Raw genomic sequence first — 18,072 nt, 5'->3', positions numbered from 1 at the left:
AAAACAACTTTGGGTGAGGATTTAAAAATTTATAATTGTAGAATATAATTTAAACTTTTCACCAATTCAACTGACTTCTCTCCTTAATTGCTTCAATTATAACCACCTAACTGAAACAGCGAACTATCACAATCACAGCTTCTACTTTTCCTCTAAGACTTTACTTGAACCACCTTCCCCACCACTTTTTTAAATCTATCTTTATTGTTGAAAGTATAAGCGATGCCCCCCTTTTTTCCCATTGATCCCTTCCAGCCTGCATTCACACCCCCCCACCTCCCACCCTAGGCCTTCACCACATCATTGTGTCCATGGGTTATGCATATATGCATATAAGTTCTTCCCTCTGATATTCCGCTGTCCCATGTTTCTATGTCTCTGGATCTATTTTGTACGTTCACCACTCTTCCTCCCTCCCCCAAACCCAAACCTCTTGGACACGGACAAATTCATTTAAATTTCCTAGACGCTTTTGATTCAAGCTATCTATTGATAAATATTTTTTCACATTTGTTAGGAACTTGAACATCATAATCATTATCATAAATTCAAATCACAGAGTTAAATGAGGAATTACAGAAAAAATTAAACAACTGATTGTAAATTAATCTCCAAAGAACTGTGAGAGCATGTAAAATAATTTTTTTTTATTAAAAAATATATTTTATTGGTATTTCACAGAGAGGAAGGAAGAGGGATAGAGAGTTAGAAACATCGATGAGAGAGAAACATCGATCAGCTGCCTCCTGCACACCTCCCACTGAGGATGTGCCCGCAACCAAGGTACATGCCCTTGACCGGAATCGAACCCGGGACCTTTCAGTCCGCAGGCCTGAAAACGCTCTATCCACTGAGCCAAACCGGTTTCGGCTGTAAAATAATTTTTGAAAAAAGTACACATATTTGCTCTCTGTTCCTTAGTGTGGAAGCCTGAGGTTTAAGAACAAAGACTAATAGGAAACATATGGAAAAGATCAGTAACAAGATGAAATTTGGCCCAAATTCGGTCAGCCATGTTTTACATACCAGTGTCTCAAATAATAAATGAGATTTTTCAATATTGCCAAAGTATCACTTGACTTATTGTACGCTTTTTAAAAATCTGAAGTATAACAAAATAGTGTGAATTCTTTGTAAAAACCCAATGACAAACATTATTTTGAATGGAAAGCAAAAGCAAAATGAATTCCAGAATTTACTCTACCTTATTACTTTGCATAATCTTGAAAGAATCTCCCAACGAGTGAACTCAAAAAATTCACTGCCAAGAGATACAAATTAACTATCTTTTTAAAATATGAAAACATTAGTATAAAAACATATCATTTAGGCAGGAGAGACAATTCAGCAAATCAGAAAATGTCCTACATTTGCAAAATAAAGGCAGTGGTAATTGGTCAGCAGAAGCTTCTAATTCCATCTTATTCAATACTATGAACGTGTTTTTTATACTACTAATAACAGGCAAACTAGAGATATACTTTCTGAAGGCAAAATACTGAATTCTATAAACTTAGAGGTTAATTTTTATTTTGAAAGTTATTAGAAGCCATTCTAATGAGTATATTTGGGAGGAAGGTGATAGCTAATAGAAAAGAAGATATAATTCTTTGTATGAAAAAGTTATATATTTAATCTGCATCACCAATGACAATCTATTTCATTTAAAAAATTAACTAGATGTGAAATACTATGTTTCTAATCCTAGTTTGAGTCTTAATGAAAGAAAGCACTGGTATGAACATTAGGGTATCAGACAAGCAAGGTCTCCAAATAATTCTGAGTTCCACCTTAAATTGCTGAGACACTGTGCTCTAGGTTACAGTGGGCCTTAATTTGAAGAATTCTTTGGCATGAAAATGAAAATAAAAACAGTAATCAGTACATGCTGTTTCATTTAGCTATGTTTGCCCTTCATATTAGAGGAAATTCTTGCCACACCTCAAACCAAACTTAAGGGGAAAAGAAAGAAGTAAGCCACATAAATCTGACCAAGAACACAAGCATCTTAATTCGAATCCACAAAGTTTTGGATAATGAAAAGAAGTACATAATTTTAATTCAACCCAAGTGTTTTCCAGGCAGATTATATTTGCTTAAATTGCAACAGTGATTCAAGAGACAGCCCTATTTGAGCATACAGTTACTGTGGATTTTTAAGAGACTGAGTTAAAGACTTTAGGAATTTCTGATTCATTTACAGGATTTGCAAATTCATCAACCCCTGAAAACTAAAGCAAACTCAACAGGTATGATGATAAAATAATTTTCCATTTTTAAGAAAGTATTCCTACTGTTTAAAATAGAAAGTATATTTGATTTGTTTGATGTTAAAATAGATTGTAACCATCATAAAAGCACAACTTTTGGAAGCAATATCTGGTAAATGCTACATTAAAACTCTGATTAGCCAAATTATTCAGGGAAAGAAGTATTATAGTGAATTTTCTAACTTAAGATCTACCCACAATTTAATCTTTGTTTATATATATTTTTGTTTTGAATGAAAGGTTTTAGATTAATGGAATAATTTTCTGTCTCTCAATGTAAATGACAAACACCTGACAAGTGCCTGTGAGCCATAGATCTGAGCAGTGAGGCAGGTGGCAGGGAGATGGATGTTGGTACAAGTTTCACTCTCCACCAACAAATCCCTGGTATAAGAATGTTTTTGTTTTCCTTTGCCTTTCTCAAAGATATGAGTGCTCTATCTAGTGCTGAAGGATCTAGTTTCTTGAGTTTTGGTTATTTAAGATTTAAGTGTGTTATGGCTAAAAAGAATTTTGAAACTTTTGTGTTTTTAATAGTAAAAGAGCCTTATTTCCTTATGCCTTTGGGTGTAACAGTGATGACATACTAATTCTACAGAGTTAAATTTAAATCTGCTTTAAAAAAATTCTGAATCATACACTAATACTTAGTTTCTTATATTCTAGTTTCTGTGGCATACCAAGAAAGCAATTAAGTCTATTTTAAAATAATAAAATGCTATGAGGCTTTCCAACAACTTTAAACTTTCAAGAACAAAGTCTATCTCGTCTTAATTAGAATGTTCCTGATGAAAGCAGGAGTGCCTTTTTCCAAGTTAGAGAAATGTTATAACATTGAAACTTTTATTGCTATAATATGGAAAATTCACAATAGATAGTTTTTAAAACTGGTAACTTGTATTTTACTTTCCTTTTCACATTTGTGATTTTTCTACCACATAATGTAAGAGGAAAGTGAAGAATACAGTATACTGTGATGGAGACACATTCAATAGACAAGAGGACAGCCACGTTCTCTATGACCATGTTCATTTAAAGAAATATCTGTGATGAAATAAATGCCCAGAAATAATCAACATTAAGAACATTAATGTTCTCAATCAACAGTAGTTAATGAGCATCGTTAATGAGATGAAATATATTGATTTATTAATCCAATCATTCATTCAACAAAATGTTGAGCATTTATACAGCGTGAACTGTAGTAGATTCTGTCAAAAATTAGAGATCAGGAAATGAGATGCTTGACAGTGAGTTATAATGTTTTGCTATGAATTATCCTATAGAAAACAAGGCATAAATTATAGAACATAAAAGGTCAAAAGTAATAAAAATATGCTTAGTAACTGACTGAGAAGAGATTCATTAAAATAAGAGATCATTGTAATGGACAATTATTATGGGTGAAGTTGAAAAGGAATAGAAGTAAGAGGAATAGAAGATAATGGGCATATAGATGGAGATAGGATGGATTTCACACCAGGAAGTTACTGATAGTCACAAGGCTAAGATCTGGGGCCCCGCTTCTCAAGAAGTAAGGACAATGATGACAAGCTCAGATTTAGAAGAGAAACCTAGGTCTTCTTAGGTGGCCAAGGAGACCCAAAGCAGATGCACTAAGAATCGCTTCATTTCTAGAGAGACCCCATCATCATAAGATCTTCATTATCATAATTATTGGAAAACAGAGTTCTGACTTTAATCCTCAAATGTAAGGTTACTAATTGATGATTGCTAATTTTTTCCCCATTTCATTGAATTTATTGGGGTGACAGTAGTTAACAAAATTATATAGGTTTCAGGTGCACAAGTCTACAACACACCATCTGTACACTGCATTGTGGTTCACCACCCAAGTCAAGTCTCCGCCCATCACCATTTATCCTCCCATTACCTCCTCTTCCTCTCCCCATCCCTGCTCCCCACAATCACATTGTTTTCCTTGTCCATGACTTTTTCTCTCTTTTTTGTTCTATCCCTCCACCCCCTTAACACAAAATTCAGAGTTCTGATGAGCAACACTCTTTTCAAAGTTCAGCTATGTAACAGTAAGCTTCCGAGATGCCTGTATGCCATGAGGCCACGCAGCTGCATAGTTCTTTGCATCTACTTCTATCTTCATCTTTATGGGACACAGCAATCTTACAGAACCCCAACTCCATGGTACAGTGAGATTGACATGAAGTATGGGAAGTACTTTAAAACGTTAATATACTATACTATAATGAGTATAATAAAATATGGTAAGTTTTAATACATAACTTATCAGCTACTGAATAAAATGTTTAAGTTGTTCTATATCCATTCTTGTTAACATCCAAATGCCTGGACCAAATGAATATTTATATTAAAGACCTCCCTGTCTCTACCAAGCAGGGGTAAGCCACCAACTGCCACAGCACTCGTGTCTCTATTTTGAGCCACATTTTCCTCTGCCTGAGAATATGATGTGTTGTGCCGAGTCTCTCCCATCCACTAAACTATATACTCTTTATGGAAGGGACCATGCCTTCACAGCATCATCTCTGTGTTCCCCACCAAGTACAGTGCCTAATCCCTAGGAATTCAAGACATTCATTAACTTCAGTTAACCAAACCAAATAACTACTAATAGTTGTAAGATGCTTCCTAACCATGTTCACACACCGCATCAAGCATAAGTCACTAAGGACAGCAGGTGAGGGACCCCCCTCCCCTCCCCCGCCAGGGCAGCCAGCACAGAACTGCCCTCTGGAAGAAGACCACACTCCTGCACACATGAGCACTGCTATGTGAGGGTCATGGCTCAAGTTCACATTAAATGATGTGTGGGCCCAGAGTGTCAATTCTTCAAGTCAGAACTCAGGTCCTAAGGAATTTACTGATTTTGGTCCAGATTGAATGTAACAGTTTTATTTTGCTCCTTCAACAGTTTATAACTCCTTCAACAGTTAACCACCAGTTTCCCAACACCCCAGCCTTGGCTACTTCTCTATTTTTGCTCATCTCTTATATCTGAAAATCTTCCCTATCTCCCTCTATAAGCAACCTAACATTCTTTCAAAGTCTTATTCAAACTGCCACATCCTTATGAATCCCACAGATAAGAAGGAACAATGAATCAAGTCTAATTAGATTTACAATAAGAAACTTTATGCGTTTCAAAATCAGTTTAAAATACCAAACCATTACTATTTTGACATTTTCTGTAGATAGGGATAAGGTTAGTATATAATGAAAAATATATTAAACAATTGGTTGAGCCTATTTTCTCGATAAAAAGCAGCAAGGTCACCATCGAAAATCACCTGAGGCTTTGGAGGCTTGTCCAGGAGAGAGAAGAGAATTGCCTAAGCAGATGCTGCTGGGCAGCATTTGAACACTCATGAATTTAAAGTTCTACCAGTTGGCATGGTCCTGGTTTTTCTTGTCACATTCACTGCCTGAGTCAGGCTGAAAGTAACTGGAGAACTGAAATAACCAGAGGAGTATGGAGCTGTAAGGGGCCAGAACGCGCATGGCATGTGCAAAGGAGTGATGGCAGTGATGCACTATGGAGTCTAGGCTGGTCAGAAGGAATTGAGTGTGCTGGGAGGTATGGGTAAGGGGCAATGAAAACAATAGGAGGCTCAATATATTTTAGGTCACACTGAAATTGGAGAATTATTGCAGTTCAGAGTTACTATGTAGAATAAGTTAAAAAGACAGGAGATAGCGATCAGAGTATGAAGGGGTTGCAGCCTAGTAATGGCAAGGCCCTTGGGATGGATGCATGGAAAGAAATGAAATGGTGGGGAAGATTGGAGAGAATATAACTGAAAGCAAAGAGATCAAGGGTCCCTGATCTACTTGATTAACTACTTCAATTCCCAAATACACACAACGTTTAATTCTACCAAGTTTTTGTTTCTAGCCCTCGCTGGTTTGGCTCAATGGATAGAGCGTTGGCCTGTGGACTGAGGGGTCCCGGGTTTGATTCCAGCCAGGGGCACATGCCTGGGTTGTGGGCTTGATCCCCAGTGTGGGGCATGCAGGAGGCAGCCGATCAATGATTCTCTCTCATCAATGATGTTTCTATCTCTCTCTCCTTCTCCCTTCCTCTCTAACCTCAATAATATATGTATATATATATATATATATATATATATATTTTTTTTTAAAAGTTTTAGTTTCTAATAAGAAAAGATATCAGGGTCTACAGCAGCCTTTCTAAAATGAGGTTCTACCAGAGAAAATTATCTAAGTAACTATTTTTTCAATTATCCCAATGATGAAAAATGGCTAGTACCATTCTACATGAATAGGTGATAACGTAATTTAATTCATATAATAACATGTTAGGACATTAATTCTCTCATAAAACCCTGGATGACAAGGACAGAGAAAAATGGATTCAAAATAAAAGGTATGATTCTTTTTTTTTTTTAACATACTTATTACTTCTGAATCACGGTAAGCGGGCAGAGCGCATCTCATATGACCCTAACAACTACCAGATGAGATAAGCAGCTAAGCAATTATTCTTACTTTATTGGTGAGGTAAGAGGCAGATATGTCAAGTGAATTGATCATCAGAAGTGATAGAACTTGCCCGGCCTGTGTGGCTCAGTGACTGAGTGTCAACCTATGAACCAGGAGGTCACGGTTTGATTCCTGCTCAGGGTTGCATGTGCCTCAGAGATTAAATAATTGGATTTTGAAAACTGTTTCATGGGGAAAATCTGAAGTCATGGTTAGGCTTGGGTAAAAAAAAAAACACACAAAGAGAAAACATGATAGCTATTTTTAATATCTAAAACTCTCACATAAAAGGAAGTGTTCCATGTCCTCCCGAAGGGCAGAAAAGAGTATCAGCAAACAAGTTGCAGTGGGAAATTTTGGTTAATATTAAGAAAGAATCCCTTAGATAAAAGCTCTCTGATTAAAACATAGGGTTTCATCAAGAGACCAAATAGCCATAAGAACACCCAGCATTTACAGTGAAGGAAACACTGACTTTGGAGTTGAGAAACATCATGTTGTCATTGCAAATCTATAGTCTAGTAAACTAGCAGGACAAACTAAGATTCTCTTAAAAGATGGTTATTTAGTCTGGTTCGATGCAATATGTGACTTTAAAAAAGACAAAACATCCTTACTGCTACTTAAACATCATTTTTCTCCACCCAGCCCCCAATCTCCTCCCCTCTGACAGTTGTCAGTCTGTTCCATGCTTCCATGCCTCTAGACTTATTTTGTTCATCAGTTTATTTTATTCATTAGATTCCCATATAAGTGAGATCACATGGTCTTTGCCTTTCTCTGACTGGCTTATTTCACTTAGCATAATACCTTCTAGGTCCATGTATGCTATTGCAAAAGGTAAGAATTCCTTCTTTTTTACAGCCTCGTAGTATTCCATTGTGTAAATGTACAGCTTTTTTATACACTCACCTACTGATGGGCACTTAGGCTATTTTAATTTTGGCTTGAGTATTGTCTATTCATTCTGGACATTCTTTTATATCTATACTAATAAAAGGGTAATATGCTAATTAGACCTGACATCTTCTGGACGTCCTTGCAGACAAAGCCACGGTGGCGGGGGCTGAGGCAGAGGTGGTTAGGGGTGATCAGGCCGGCAGAGGAGGGCAGTTAGGGGGCCATCAGGCCAGCAGGGGAGCAGTTAGGGGCTGATCAGGCCGGCAGGGGAGCAGTGAGGGGGCAATCAGGCCAGCAGGCAGAGGTGGTTAGGGGTGATCAGGCAGGCAAGGGAGCAGTTAGGGGCATCAGGCTGGCAGGCAGAGACTGTTCGGGGCAATCAGGCAGGCAGGCAGGCGAGCGGTTAGGAACTAGTGCTCCCGGATTGCGAGAGAGATGTCCGACTGCGGGTTTAGACCCAATCCCTGTGGGATCAGGCCTAAACCGGCAGTCGGACATCCCCCGAGGGGTCCCGGATTAGAGCGGGTGCAGGCTAGGTGAGGAAACCCACTCCTCCATGCACGAATTTCATGTACCAGGCCTCTAGTATTTCAATAGATATATATATATATATATATGTGCATCTCTCAACTTATACAAAAATTTTTCTAAATTTCACTTACTTTTCCCACAATATATTTCCTTTTTTTCCTTGCAATAGGACAAAAAGAAACTATGGGCTTTTTAAGTCTGGTGTGTATCCTTTTCTTCTTTCTTGGAGGCAAAGTATATTGTCAATATGAAAGTTATCAATGGGATGAAGATTATGACCAAGAGACAGATGATGTTTACCAACCAGAATTCCATTTTCATCAAAATGTGGACTATCGAGTGCCTTTTAATCTGCATGCTTTAGGCTGTGCCAGTGAATGCTTCTGTCCACCTAACTTTCCATTATCCATGTACTGTGATCATCGCAAACTCCAGCGTATCCCAAATATTCCAGCACACATTCAGCAAGTCTATCTTCAGTTCAATGAAATTGAGGCTGTGACTGCAGACTCATTTATCAATGCAACTCATCTTAAAGAAATCAATCTCAGCCACAACAAAATTAAATTTCAAAAGATTGATCACGGAGTGTTTGCTAAATTGTCAAATCTACTACAACTTCAACTACAGCATAACAACTTAGAAGAATTTCCATTTCCTCTTCCTAAATCTTTGGAAAGACTTCTTCTTGGTTACAATGTGATCTCCAGACTGCAGACAAATGCCGTGAATGGACTAGAAAACTTGACCATGCTTGATCTCTGCTATAATCATCTTGATGATTCTATGTTACAAGAAAAACACCTAGCCAAAATGGAAAAATTAATGCAGCTCAACCTATGTCATAATAGATTAGAATCAATGCCTCCTGGTTTGCCTTCTTCACTTATGTACCTGTCTTTAGAAAATAATTCAATTTCTTCTATACCAGAAGGTTACTTCAATGAACTTCCAAAACTTCATGCTCTAAGAATGTCCCACAACAAACTACAAGACATCCCATATAATATTTTTAATCTTTCCAACCTTATAGAGCTCAATGTTGGACACAACAAACTGAAGCAAGCATTCTATATTCCAAGAAATTTAGAACATCTATACATAGAAAATAATGAAATTGAAAGTATGTAAAATTTCGTTATTTTTTAAAGACATAATCTATGCTTTATACCTTGTTGAAAATGGTTGCTTTAAAATTGGCTAGGAAAATGGGAGAAACTGGTCCCAGAGAAAGGTGTGCTATAAAGTTTATAGTCTTTTCTATTAAATGTCATCACCTTGAACACTAAGAAATAGTACTGTGGAGCATAAAAAGAAAAATGAGTATCTTGAGTAGTGTGTCTAGAAAAATGGCAGAAATTGGCCCCAGAGAAAGGTGTAAAGTTTATAGTTTTATCTATTAAAGTTTATCACCTTAAACATTGAGAAACAATACTGTAGAATATATAAAGAAATATGTGTATTCTGAGTAGTGGGACTATAGAAGGTTTTCATTTTTTTCTTTTTGAGACTGTTTCTACTAAGAATTTATTACTTTAATAATTTATTATTTAAATTACTAAGTTTCTAATGAAGTCATTTATTTTAATATAAATTCATTTATAGACTTATTTTCATTTTATTACTTGAGTAACTGTAAAAATAATTAAACCTAATTCCACTTATAAGTATTCTAATTAATAAAACTAGATCTATATAACATTTTAACAAAATCCGATACAGGATGATGAATGTAATATAGCAAGACTAATTTTTAATTTGTATTTTCAGATATCAATGTTACAGTGATGTGTCCATCTGTTGACCCACTATATTACCACCATTTAACATACATTCGTGTGGACCAAAACAAGTTAAAAGAGCCAATAAGCTCATACATTTCCCTCTGCTTCCCTCATATACATAGTATTTATTATGGTGAACAAAGAAGCACTAATGGTCAAACAATACAACTGAAGACCCAAGTTTTAGGGAGATTTCAAGATGACCCTGATAGTGAAGAACATGATGATCACCAAGAAGACTCAGAACAAGAAGGAACAGAAGAAAATGTTGACCCTCACTATTATGGAAGTCAAGAATGGCAAGAAACTATATAGGTATACATTTATGGCTTCATAAAACTTATAGCTCATGATAATAGATGAAGAATTATGTGTTAGTATAAAATCAAATACTTGAATTTAAGGTATTGGTATACCATCTGCATAATTACACAGGATTAGAATTTACTCAAAATGATACAAGTCTTAAAAAATATAAATTAGAATAACAAGTGGAAATCAAAAACTAAACTTTAAACATAAAAATTTTATATTGAGAAAAAGTGAGTATGTCCTTTCTATTAACAGTAATTTTTCTAAGAATGATGAAAGAAGTAGCATCAAAAGCTTTTAATTTACTAGGAGGACTATTTAAATGCAAACAGGTTACATTCCTGTAATAGGCAGCTATTCACTTAAGGAATATATATATTTTTTTACCTGATCTCCAGAAAGGTGTTCTTGGATCTTATTACCATCACCGAATCCACCCCTTGGCCCTACCACTTAGTGCTTAAGATGATACTTTTGATTTTCAAAAGATGCCATCCTACTAAGGACCCCAGGCATGGAGATTCATGAAATAAATGAATCCTGTTTTTCCCTCAGAGCTTCAAAGCAACAAAATTTTAAACTCTGTGTTTGAATAACTAAAAAACACCAAATTATCTCATTAGAATCTGTATTTAGCCAATTTTAGAAAATTCCAAAACAGTCTTTACTGTGTTCATTTTAACTGGAATAAATGTTTTATAGTAAACTAGGTGCCTGATGCACGAAATTCATGCACTCGGGGGTGGGGGGGGGGTCCCCTCAGCCCGGACTGTGAGAGGGCGCAGGCCAGGGCAAGGGACCCCACCGGTGCACGATCGGGGCCGGGGAGGGACACAGGAGGTTGGCCAGCCAGAGAGGGACCGCAGGAGGGCTTCAGGGCACCGGCCCATCTCACTCAGTCCCGATCAGCCAGACCCCAATAGCAAGGTAACCTACCAGTTGAAGCATCTGCCCCCTGGTGGTCAGTGCACATCATATAAACTGGTCAACTGGTTGACTGTCTGGCCCCTGGTGGTCAGTGCACATCATAGTGAGTGGTTGAGTGGCCTTAGCATATCATTAGCATATTACGCTTTAATTAGTTGAACGGACGACCTGACAACCAGACACTTAGCATATTAGGCTTTTATTATATAGGAGGATTCACTCAAGAAAGATTTCTTTGTTTTAATTACATAAAGATTTGCTAATAAATAACTACTTTGTTCACAAAGTTAATATTAGCACAAGAAAGTATATCAACATTATTAAACACTTCTATTTTTCTAGTACAATTAACTAGGAACTTATATGTGTACTAGCCAATGTTTATTTACATAATGTTAAAGTTGAATAAAATTCCTTTAAAATTTAAACAGATGATTTTGACGGTCTCGTTAAAACCTTAAAAATTACCTATTCCCTATAGTATTTTAACTATACCTTATGATAGAGATGATCTACCTGCTGTGATGAACTTTCTTGATTTATTAGGCTAACATTTCATAGAATTCCTCAAATAAGGAATAAACACACAAATGTGGGGCTACCTATACAGAAAATCCAAAGAATAAAGAACAATTAGGACAATATGCAAAGACCAGACATGTAACACTCTATTTTAGAAGCAGTTTTCAAGTTGTCTTTTTTTTTTTTTGGAAGTGCCAGTTTAAATGAAGCCTCTAATGCTCTTTATATCTTTAAGTTATTAGCATTTAGCAGAAATAGTGCCCACCTGTCCCCAGGAACAAGCCCCACAATCCAAAATGAACAGACAGCATTCCATTCTTTTCTTTAATTAACATTCATCAAGTCATTTGGTGTGTAGGGCTTAGCAATGAGAGGTCAAGAAATGGAGTACCTGCCGAAACCGGTTTGGCTCAGTGGATAGAGCGTCGGTCTGCGGACTGAAGGGTCCCAGGTTCGATTCCGGTCAAGGGCATGTACCTTGGTTGCGGGCACATCCCCAGTAGGAGGTGTGCAGGAGGCAGCTGATCGATGTTTCTCTCTCATCGATGTTTCTAACTCTCTATCCCTCTCCCTTCTTCTCTGTAAAAAATCAATAAAATATATTAAAAAAAAAAAAAAGAAATGGAGTACCTATGTGGGACTGAGACACGTAAGGTACAGGTGCGAGGGTAAAAGTCAGAGCAAAATGCTAGTGATGTGGGGAAAGCCCACTTTCAATAAAGGTTAAAAAGAAATTTAAGGACCACCTACCCCTTTATTGAAATTTTTAAAAATAGGATTATAAATGTAACAATTTATTATGAGTTAATATGTGGAAAATACTATGGGTGTTTTAAGACACAAGAAATTATTAATAAAGTGTTTCTTACCTAGACTAATTTAAAAATTACTAAGAGCCATCACAGAACTATAAACGGGAACCACAATGAGATACCCTTTCACAGTCACAGGATAGCTATAATAAAAAGACAAAATACCAAGTATTAGCAAGGAGGTAGAAAAAGGGTAACCCTCATGCAGCACTGGTAGGGATAGCAAATGGTAAAGCTGCTTTAGAAAGCAGTCTGGCAGATCCTTAAAAAGTCCATCACCATGACATAGCAATTTGGACAATATGAAAAGACCAGACATGTAAAACTCTATTTCCTAGGTGCATACCTAAGAAAAATGAGCACAGGTTCATACAAAAACATGCACAGAAATGTTCATAGCAGTATTAACCATTAAGAGACAGAAAGCACACCATCATGTCCATCAATTGGTAAAGCCAGGACAGGTGGAACAGGGAAACTGAGGCAGAGAACTGAACACACTGACAGCGATTTACAGCAGATACACAAGGTCTCCTCCCCACAGGTAACATCTAGGCTTCAGTTGTATTTCAGCTCCAGGCCCAGAAAAGCATCAAAACCAGGTGGGCGACACCAGGACCAGCTGCGATGACTGACAACCCCCGGCTCTGGCACTGACCAATCGGGGAGACCATGGCCCTGGAGGAGCCCACCTGGAAAGCTGATGAATATTCTGCTGGAACCCTCCCCTGAGACCTCCCCTAAGGATCCCCCTATGAGACAAAGGACCCAGATTGTCTCCTCTAGGAGCAGCCCCCAAAATTCCCTGCCCCCTTTTCTTCCCCCACAGGCATGCACCTCCTAAACGCTAAGGGATCCCAGGAGACTTGCAACCTGGGGAGCAATGGGCAGTGACAGCTCTTCCCAGGCTCACCCTGAACCCCTTCCCAAGGCCCCCTTTTCTCTGGCTTCCCAGCCTAGCTCTCCTCTTGTTTTTTTCTATACTACGTCCTTTCTTGTTTTACTGTCCCACCTTTAATAAACATTCCCTCATGGTTACCTGGACTCGTGTTGTGAATTTTTTCCTGCACAAATTCAAGAACCTACACACTACCAGCTGGCCCTAGGCAGACCCATCAAGGGCCAGGTCCCCTTTTTGGTAACAAATAGATGAACAAAATGTGGTATATGCACACAATGAAATATTATTCAGCCAAAATAAGAAATAAAGTAATAATACACACTATAACATAGATAAACCATGAAAAGATTATGCTAGTGAAAAATTAGTCAGAAAAAGACCACATATTCTATCATTCCTTTTATAGGAAATGTCCAGAATAGGCAAATCTATAGAGACAGAGAGAGATTACTGGCTGCCTGGGCTAGGAGGAAAAGGAATAGAGGGAAAGTGGGGAGTGACAGATAATGGGTAGAAGGTTTCTTTATGAGGTGATAAAATATTCTAAAATTGATTGTGATGATGGTTGTACAAGTCTGAAGATACTAAAACACTACTGAATTATACACTTTAAAAGGGTGAAATGTATGAGATGTGAATTATCTAAATAAAGCTGTTATTAACATTTTTAATGAAGCTAAAACAACTAATTCTAATACAAGGAGGAAAGAAATCAAATGCTAAAGTGGCAGAAACTATGAAAAGTGATGTTGCCACCGGAGGATGACCAGGATGCGGTGGAAAAGCAGAAGGCTTCAAGTGAGTAGGAACTGACTGGTTAGAGTGGAGAAAACACACTCCCAGGGAAAGATTAGTATAGAGATGGGGAATTCCTTATTTTACCTCTTCACTCTTAAAAAACAAAACCCTACAATTTTCAGAATTTTGAGCTTCTATTTTTATCTCATAAACTGATAAAAAATACATTTTCATCTTCAAAGAACAACCTTAGCGAAGAATAAAACTGCACAATATAGCAATTTATAACAAGGAATTTGAAATCAGATGCACCTGGGTAGAAGCCTGACTTCATAGTTCTGAGCTAACTAACTTCAGAAAGTTACTTATTCTAGAAGCTTCCCTTTCCTCATTTCCTAATTGCTATAAGAATAAAGAGAAATAGTGTACATAACAAAAACTGTAACAAGCCCATGCCAGTCACAGGTAGCCAGCAAGCCAGAACCAGGATTTCAGCATGTCCGTCCAGCACCTGCTGCATCTAGCTGCTCCCCAAAAGTCAGCTGCCTTTCGCACATGTAGGTGCTCTCTCCGAGCCCCTAGAATGGATCAGCACTCTTCGGGTTCCTTCCAAGATTCTACTCATACAAAAGATTAGTGAACAAGAGAGACTTGACTAAAGTTTCATTAGGGAGACAGGAGGGTGCTTACATCATATACAGGCAACAAACATATTCCAATAGCCATCTACTTGTTCAACCTTGCAGAGCACCCGGACAGCCCGCCAGGGAGGCAAGCAAGGTTAAGCCCTTCCAGTGCATTAGGAGGAAGAGTTGCACTCTGCTCGGCTCCCTCCCAAGGCCTGCACACACAGACACAGCACAGAGGGCTTCCAGCCACAGGGCCCTGGAGAAGACAAGTTCACACCCTTCTTTTTTACTCTAAGAATATACTCTAAGGAGCCCACCCCAACTATTTCTCATTAAAAACAAAACTAAACAAAAAGGACAAATAGCACCCAATGCTTTCTTTAGGAGAAAGTGAAGAATAAAGGAATTCTTCAACTTGCACATCAAAACTGCAGATACCTACCAGAGCTACATAAACCCAGTTGATCTGATATTCATAACAGGAAAGAAAAAGATAAAAATTCATCTATTTCCTCATTACACCTCAAAGTATTAGTTATATAAGCTACTAGGCTGAACTATCAACAAATCCAATCATACCATGAATCCAAGCTTAATTAATAAACATAAAAGCCCAACATCCTTATAGAAAGGAAATAAAAATAAAGAGTATTTCATAAATTTGCTCACAATAATACCAGTTGAGAATGTTTAGCGTGTGTTTAAATATTACCTGAAACACTATACATTTTGCCTTTATTTCTTAAGGGGAGCCACTAAACTAAAATGGAGACGTATGCATACCATGTAACACACTAACCACCTCCATGGGAACAAAATGGAAGAAATAAACCTGTCTCTTCTACATTCTTTCACTATTGCAGAGAATTCATATGACCCCTAAACCAAACTCATTTCCTGATTCCCAATCTAAGGTTTTGTCTAAACCTCAGAAATAAAGCATACTTGCAGCTGGAAACAAAATTAATCATAACAGCTAAAAATCCAAAGTTTTTTTATATGTTCCAATTGCCTAAATAAATATAACTATGGCTAGCAAATAAATATCACGTAATCATGGACATGCCTGACATTAAAACCTAAATATGTTGCAAATTCACCATATAAAGATTTATGTACTACTGAGAGAAATTACACTCACAAATATGATACATTTTTGACATGAACTCTTCCTTATATTGAGTCATACTTCCCTCCTTTTAAATGTCACCCTTTAGTTTGAGAAGTTCTGGGTTAACCAACTGACTGGACTTCAGGCATAAGCATGAGATCTGAGATGGAGATTCAAACCATAGATTTCCCATAAAATCTTGGAATATTCCTGGCCACTTGGTGATTCTCAACAGGGGTGATTTTGCCCTCCAGGGGACACTTGGCAATGCCTTGAGACAATTCTGCTGTCCTGCCACCGAAGTGAATGGAGGAGAGTTATTGGCATCTAGTGAGCAGAAGGCAGGGAAGCTGCTAACGGTCCAGTAAAGCACATGACAGTCCCTCCCAAAAGAATTATCTGGCCCAGCGGTCGCCAACCGTTCGAACCTTACGAACCACCAGTGGTTTGCAGACCACCCGTTGGCGACTACTGCTCTGGCCCACAATTTCAACAGTGCTGAGGCTGAGAAACCATAGGGGCTAGATTCTAGACCACCAGATAAAGAAGATAAAGCACAAAGAATTAACCAAGATGAAGGGAAGGTTAAAAATAGAACAAAACTAATGCTTATGTGATCTGACTCCTAAATTAAATAAAGTTAGAGGATGAAGAAAATAGAGAAAAGATTCTTCGAGCTTGTAGTTTTTGAAATGCAATCCACTTGTTAGTTACACGTTCTTTGTCAGTAGAACTAAGCCTCCTCCAAAAACAAACAACTCCTAGAAAACCCTTGTTTCCAAAACTCAATTATATTCAATACGTGCCTGCTGCTGAGAAACAATGAGGAGCTAGAACCAACTGCCCAACCGCTCACCTTCAACAATATAACCCACAAAGACACCAAGGGAAATGCAACAGGGGCACCAAAAAGAGCTCCACAGAGAAGACGTACTCAGTTTTGGATAAATGCCTGCTCTTCAGTCTTAGACAACGTCCATCTTTTATTACGGTGCAGTGAAAACTAAAAGCTTTCTACTAGGATATAATAGTTCTTTGTAGAACAGAAAACAATATAAATTTCAAACATGTTTTATTCTGGGAACTGCACAGTAAAGAACTTTACACCCATGAAAGGTGTGGGCTTAGCTGTTAGCTTTTAGGAGGTAACCAATATCCTTGTTTAGAGTTGGGGTCATCACATTACATCTTAGGGTGAGCTAGTCATACCCAATATTGGGTTGGCCATGTCAGAAAGAGACCGAAAGATCATGTGATTCAGGATGGGGACTTTGGGTCATGCAATCTGTCAACCTGGATGCTGAGTTCAACCACATGGACACTCAATCGATCATGACAATGTAATAAAGCCCCAATAAAACTCTGAATGGGGCTTGGGAGCACTTCTCTGGTTGGCAAAGTGTGTTGTTTCGCATCAAAGCCAGGAGGGTAATGCATCCTGAGAATAATGGAAGCTCTGCACTTTGGAACCCTCCCATGTTATGCCTAATGTATCTCTTCTTGGATAATATCCCAATATATAAAAACCCTGGGTCCATCATGACTGAAGGCTCGACCAACCGGAAGTCAGTCCTGCAGTCAGCAGGCACGGTGACCCAGCACTGACTGCCGAGGGGGCTACGAATCAGGTCTGAGGAGAGGCCCGAAGAGAGAGGCAGGGTCTGACACGTAGCCTCTGTGGCAGCTGTTGATCAGCACTTGCCTCTCTCTTTCTCTCTGGGCCTGGCCAGCAGCCGTGCCTCCATTTCTCTCTAGGCCTCCACCAGGGCTGCTGATCAGCCCCGCCTTTCTGATCAGGCCCCATTGACAGGCCCAGAGACGCTGACTGGCATAGAAACCGACCAATCAGAACCAAATCTGGGTAAAGTGTGAGCAGCCAATGGCTGCCTAGGAGGTGGAGCTTTTGACACTAACTGGCATAGAAACCGAACAATCAGAACCAAATTGGCTGGCAGAGGAGGGCAGTTGGGGCAAGATCAGGCCTGCAGGGGAGGGCAGTTGGGGGTGATCAGGCAGGCAGAGGCAGTTAGGGGCGATCAGGCCGGCAGGGAAGGGCAGCTGGGGGCAACCAGACCTGCAGGGGAGGGCAGTTGGGGGCCATCAGGCCAGCAGGGAAGGGCAGTTGAGGGCAACCA

The 18,072-nt window shown here is 38.5% G+C and overlaps 2 protein-coding genes across 3 annotated transcripts in view; one reads left to right on the top strand and one right to left on the bottom strand.

Annotated features, from left to right (window-relative positions):
• Positions 1–18,072, bottom strand: part of CENPP (centromere protein P) — a 275,842-nt gene that overhangs the window by 144,696 nt on the left and 113,074 nt on the right. The gene's annotated exons all lie outside the window — the stretch shown is intronic.
• On the top strand, positions 1,950–13,595 carry OMD (osteomodulin). Of its 2 annotated transcripts, none has more exons than XM_080668818.1 (4): positions 1,950–2,249; positions 8,371–9,324; positions 9,972–10,300; positions 13,103–13,595. In XM_080668818.1, the coding sequence occupies exons 2-3, from the start codon at positions 8,385–8,387 to the stop codon at positions 10,298–10,300; spliced, it is 1,269 nt and encodes a 422-aa protein (XP_080524944.1). In that variant the 5' UTR covers positions 1,950–2,249; positions 8,371–8,384; the 3' UTR covers positions 13,103–13,595. The 2 variants fall into 2 exon arrangements, with proteins under 2 accessions (XP_080524944.1, XP_080524943.1); XM_080668817.1 differs by having other exon boundaries at positions 1,962–2,249; positions 13,121–13,595.

This window comes from Plecotus auritus (assembly GCF_963455305.1).
Source record: "Plecotus auritus genome assembly, chromosome: 5".
Classification (NCBI taxonomy): domain Eukaryota; kingdom Metazoa; phylum Chordata; class Mammalia; order Chiroptera; family Vespertilionidae; genus Plecotus; species Plecotus auritus.
Note: the sequence above shows the minus strand (reverse complement) of the source record. Positions and strands in the feature narration are given on the sequence as shown.

What these genes read in the sequence shown, in the direction of transcription:
- OMD (XM_080668818.1), top strand. Translation starts at nt 8,385, where the DNA reads ATGGGCTTTTTAAGTCTGGTGTGTATCCTTTTCTTCTTTCTTGGAGGC. An exon ending in AGAAAATAATGAAATTGAAA is followed by an intron (nt 9,325 to 9,971) that starts GTATGTAAAATT and finishes TTGTATTTTCAG; the next exon opens with ATATCAATGTTACAGTGATG.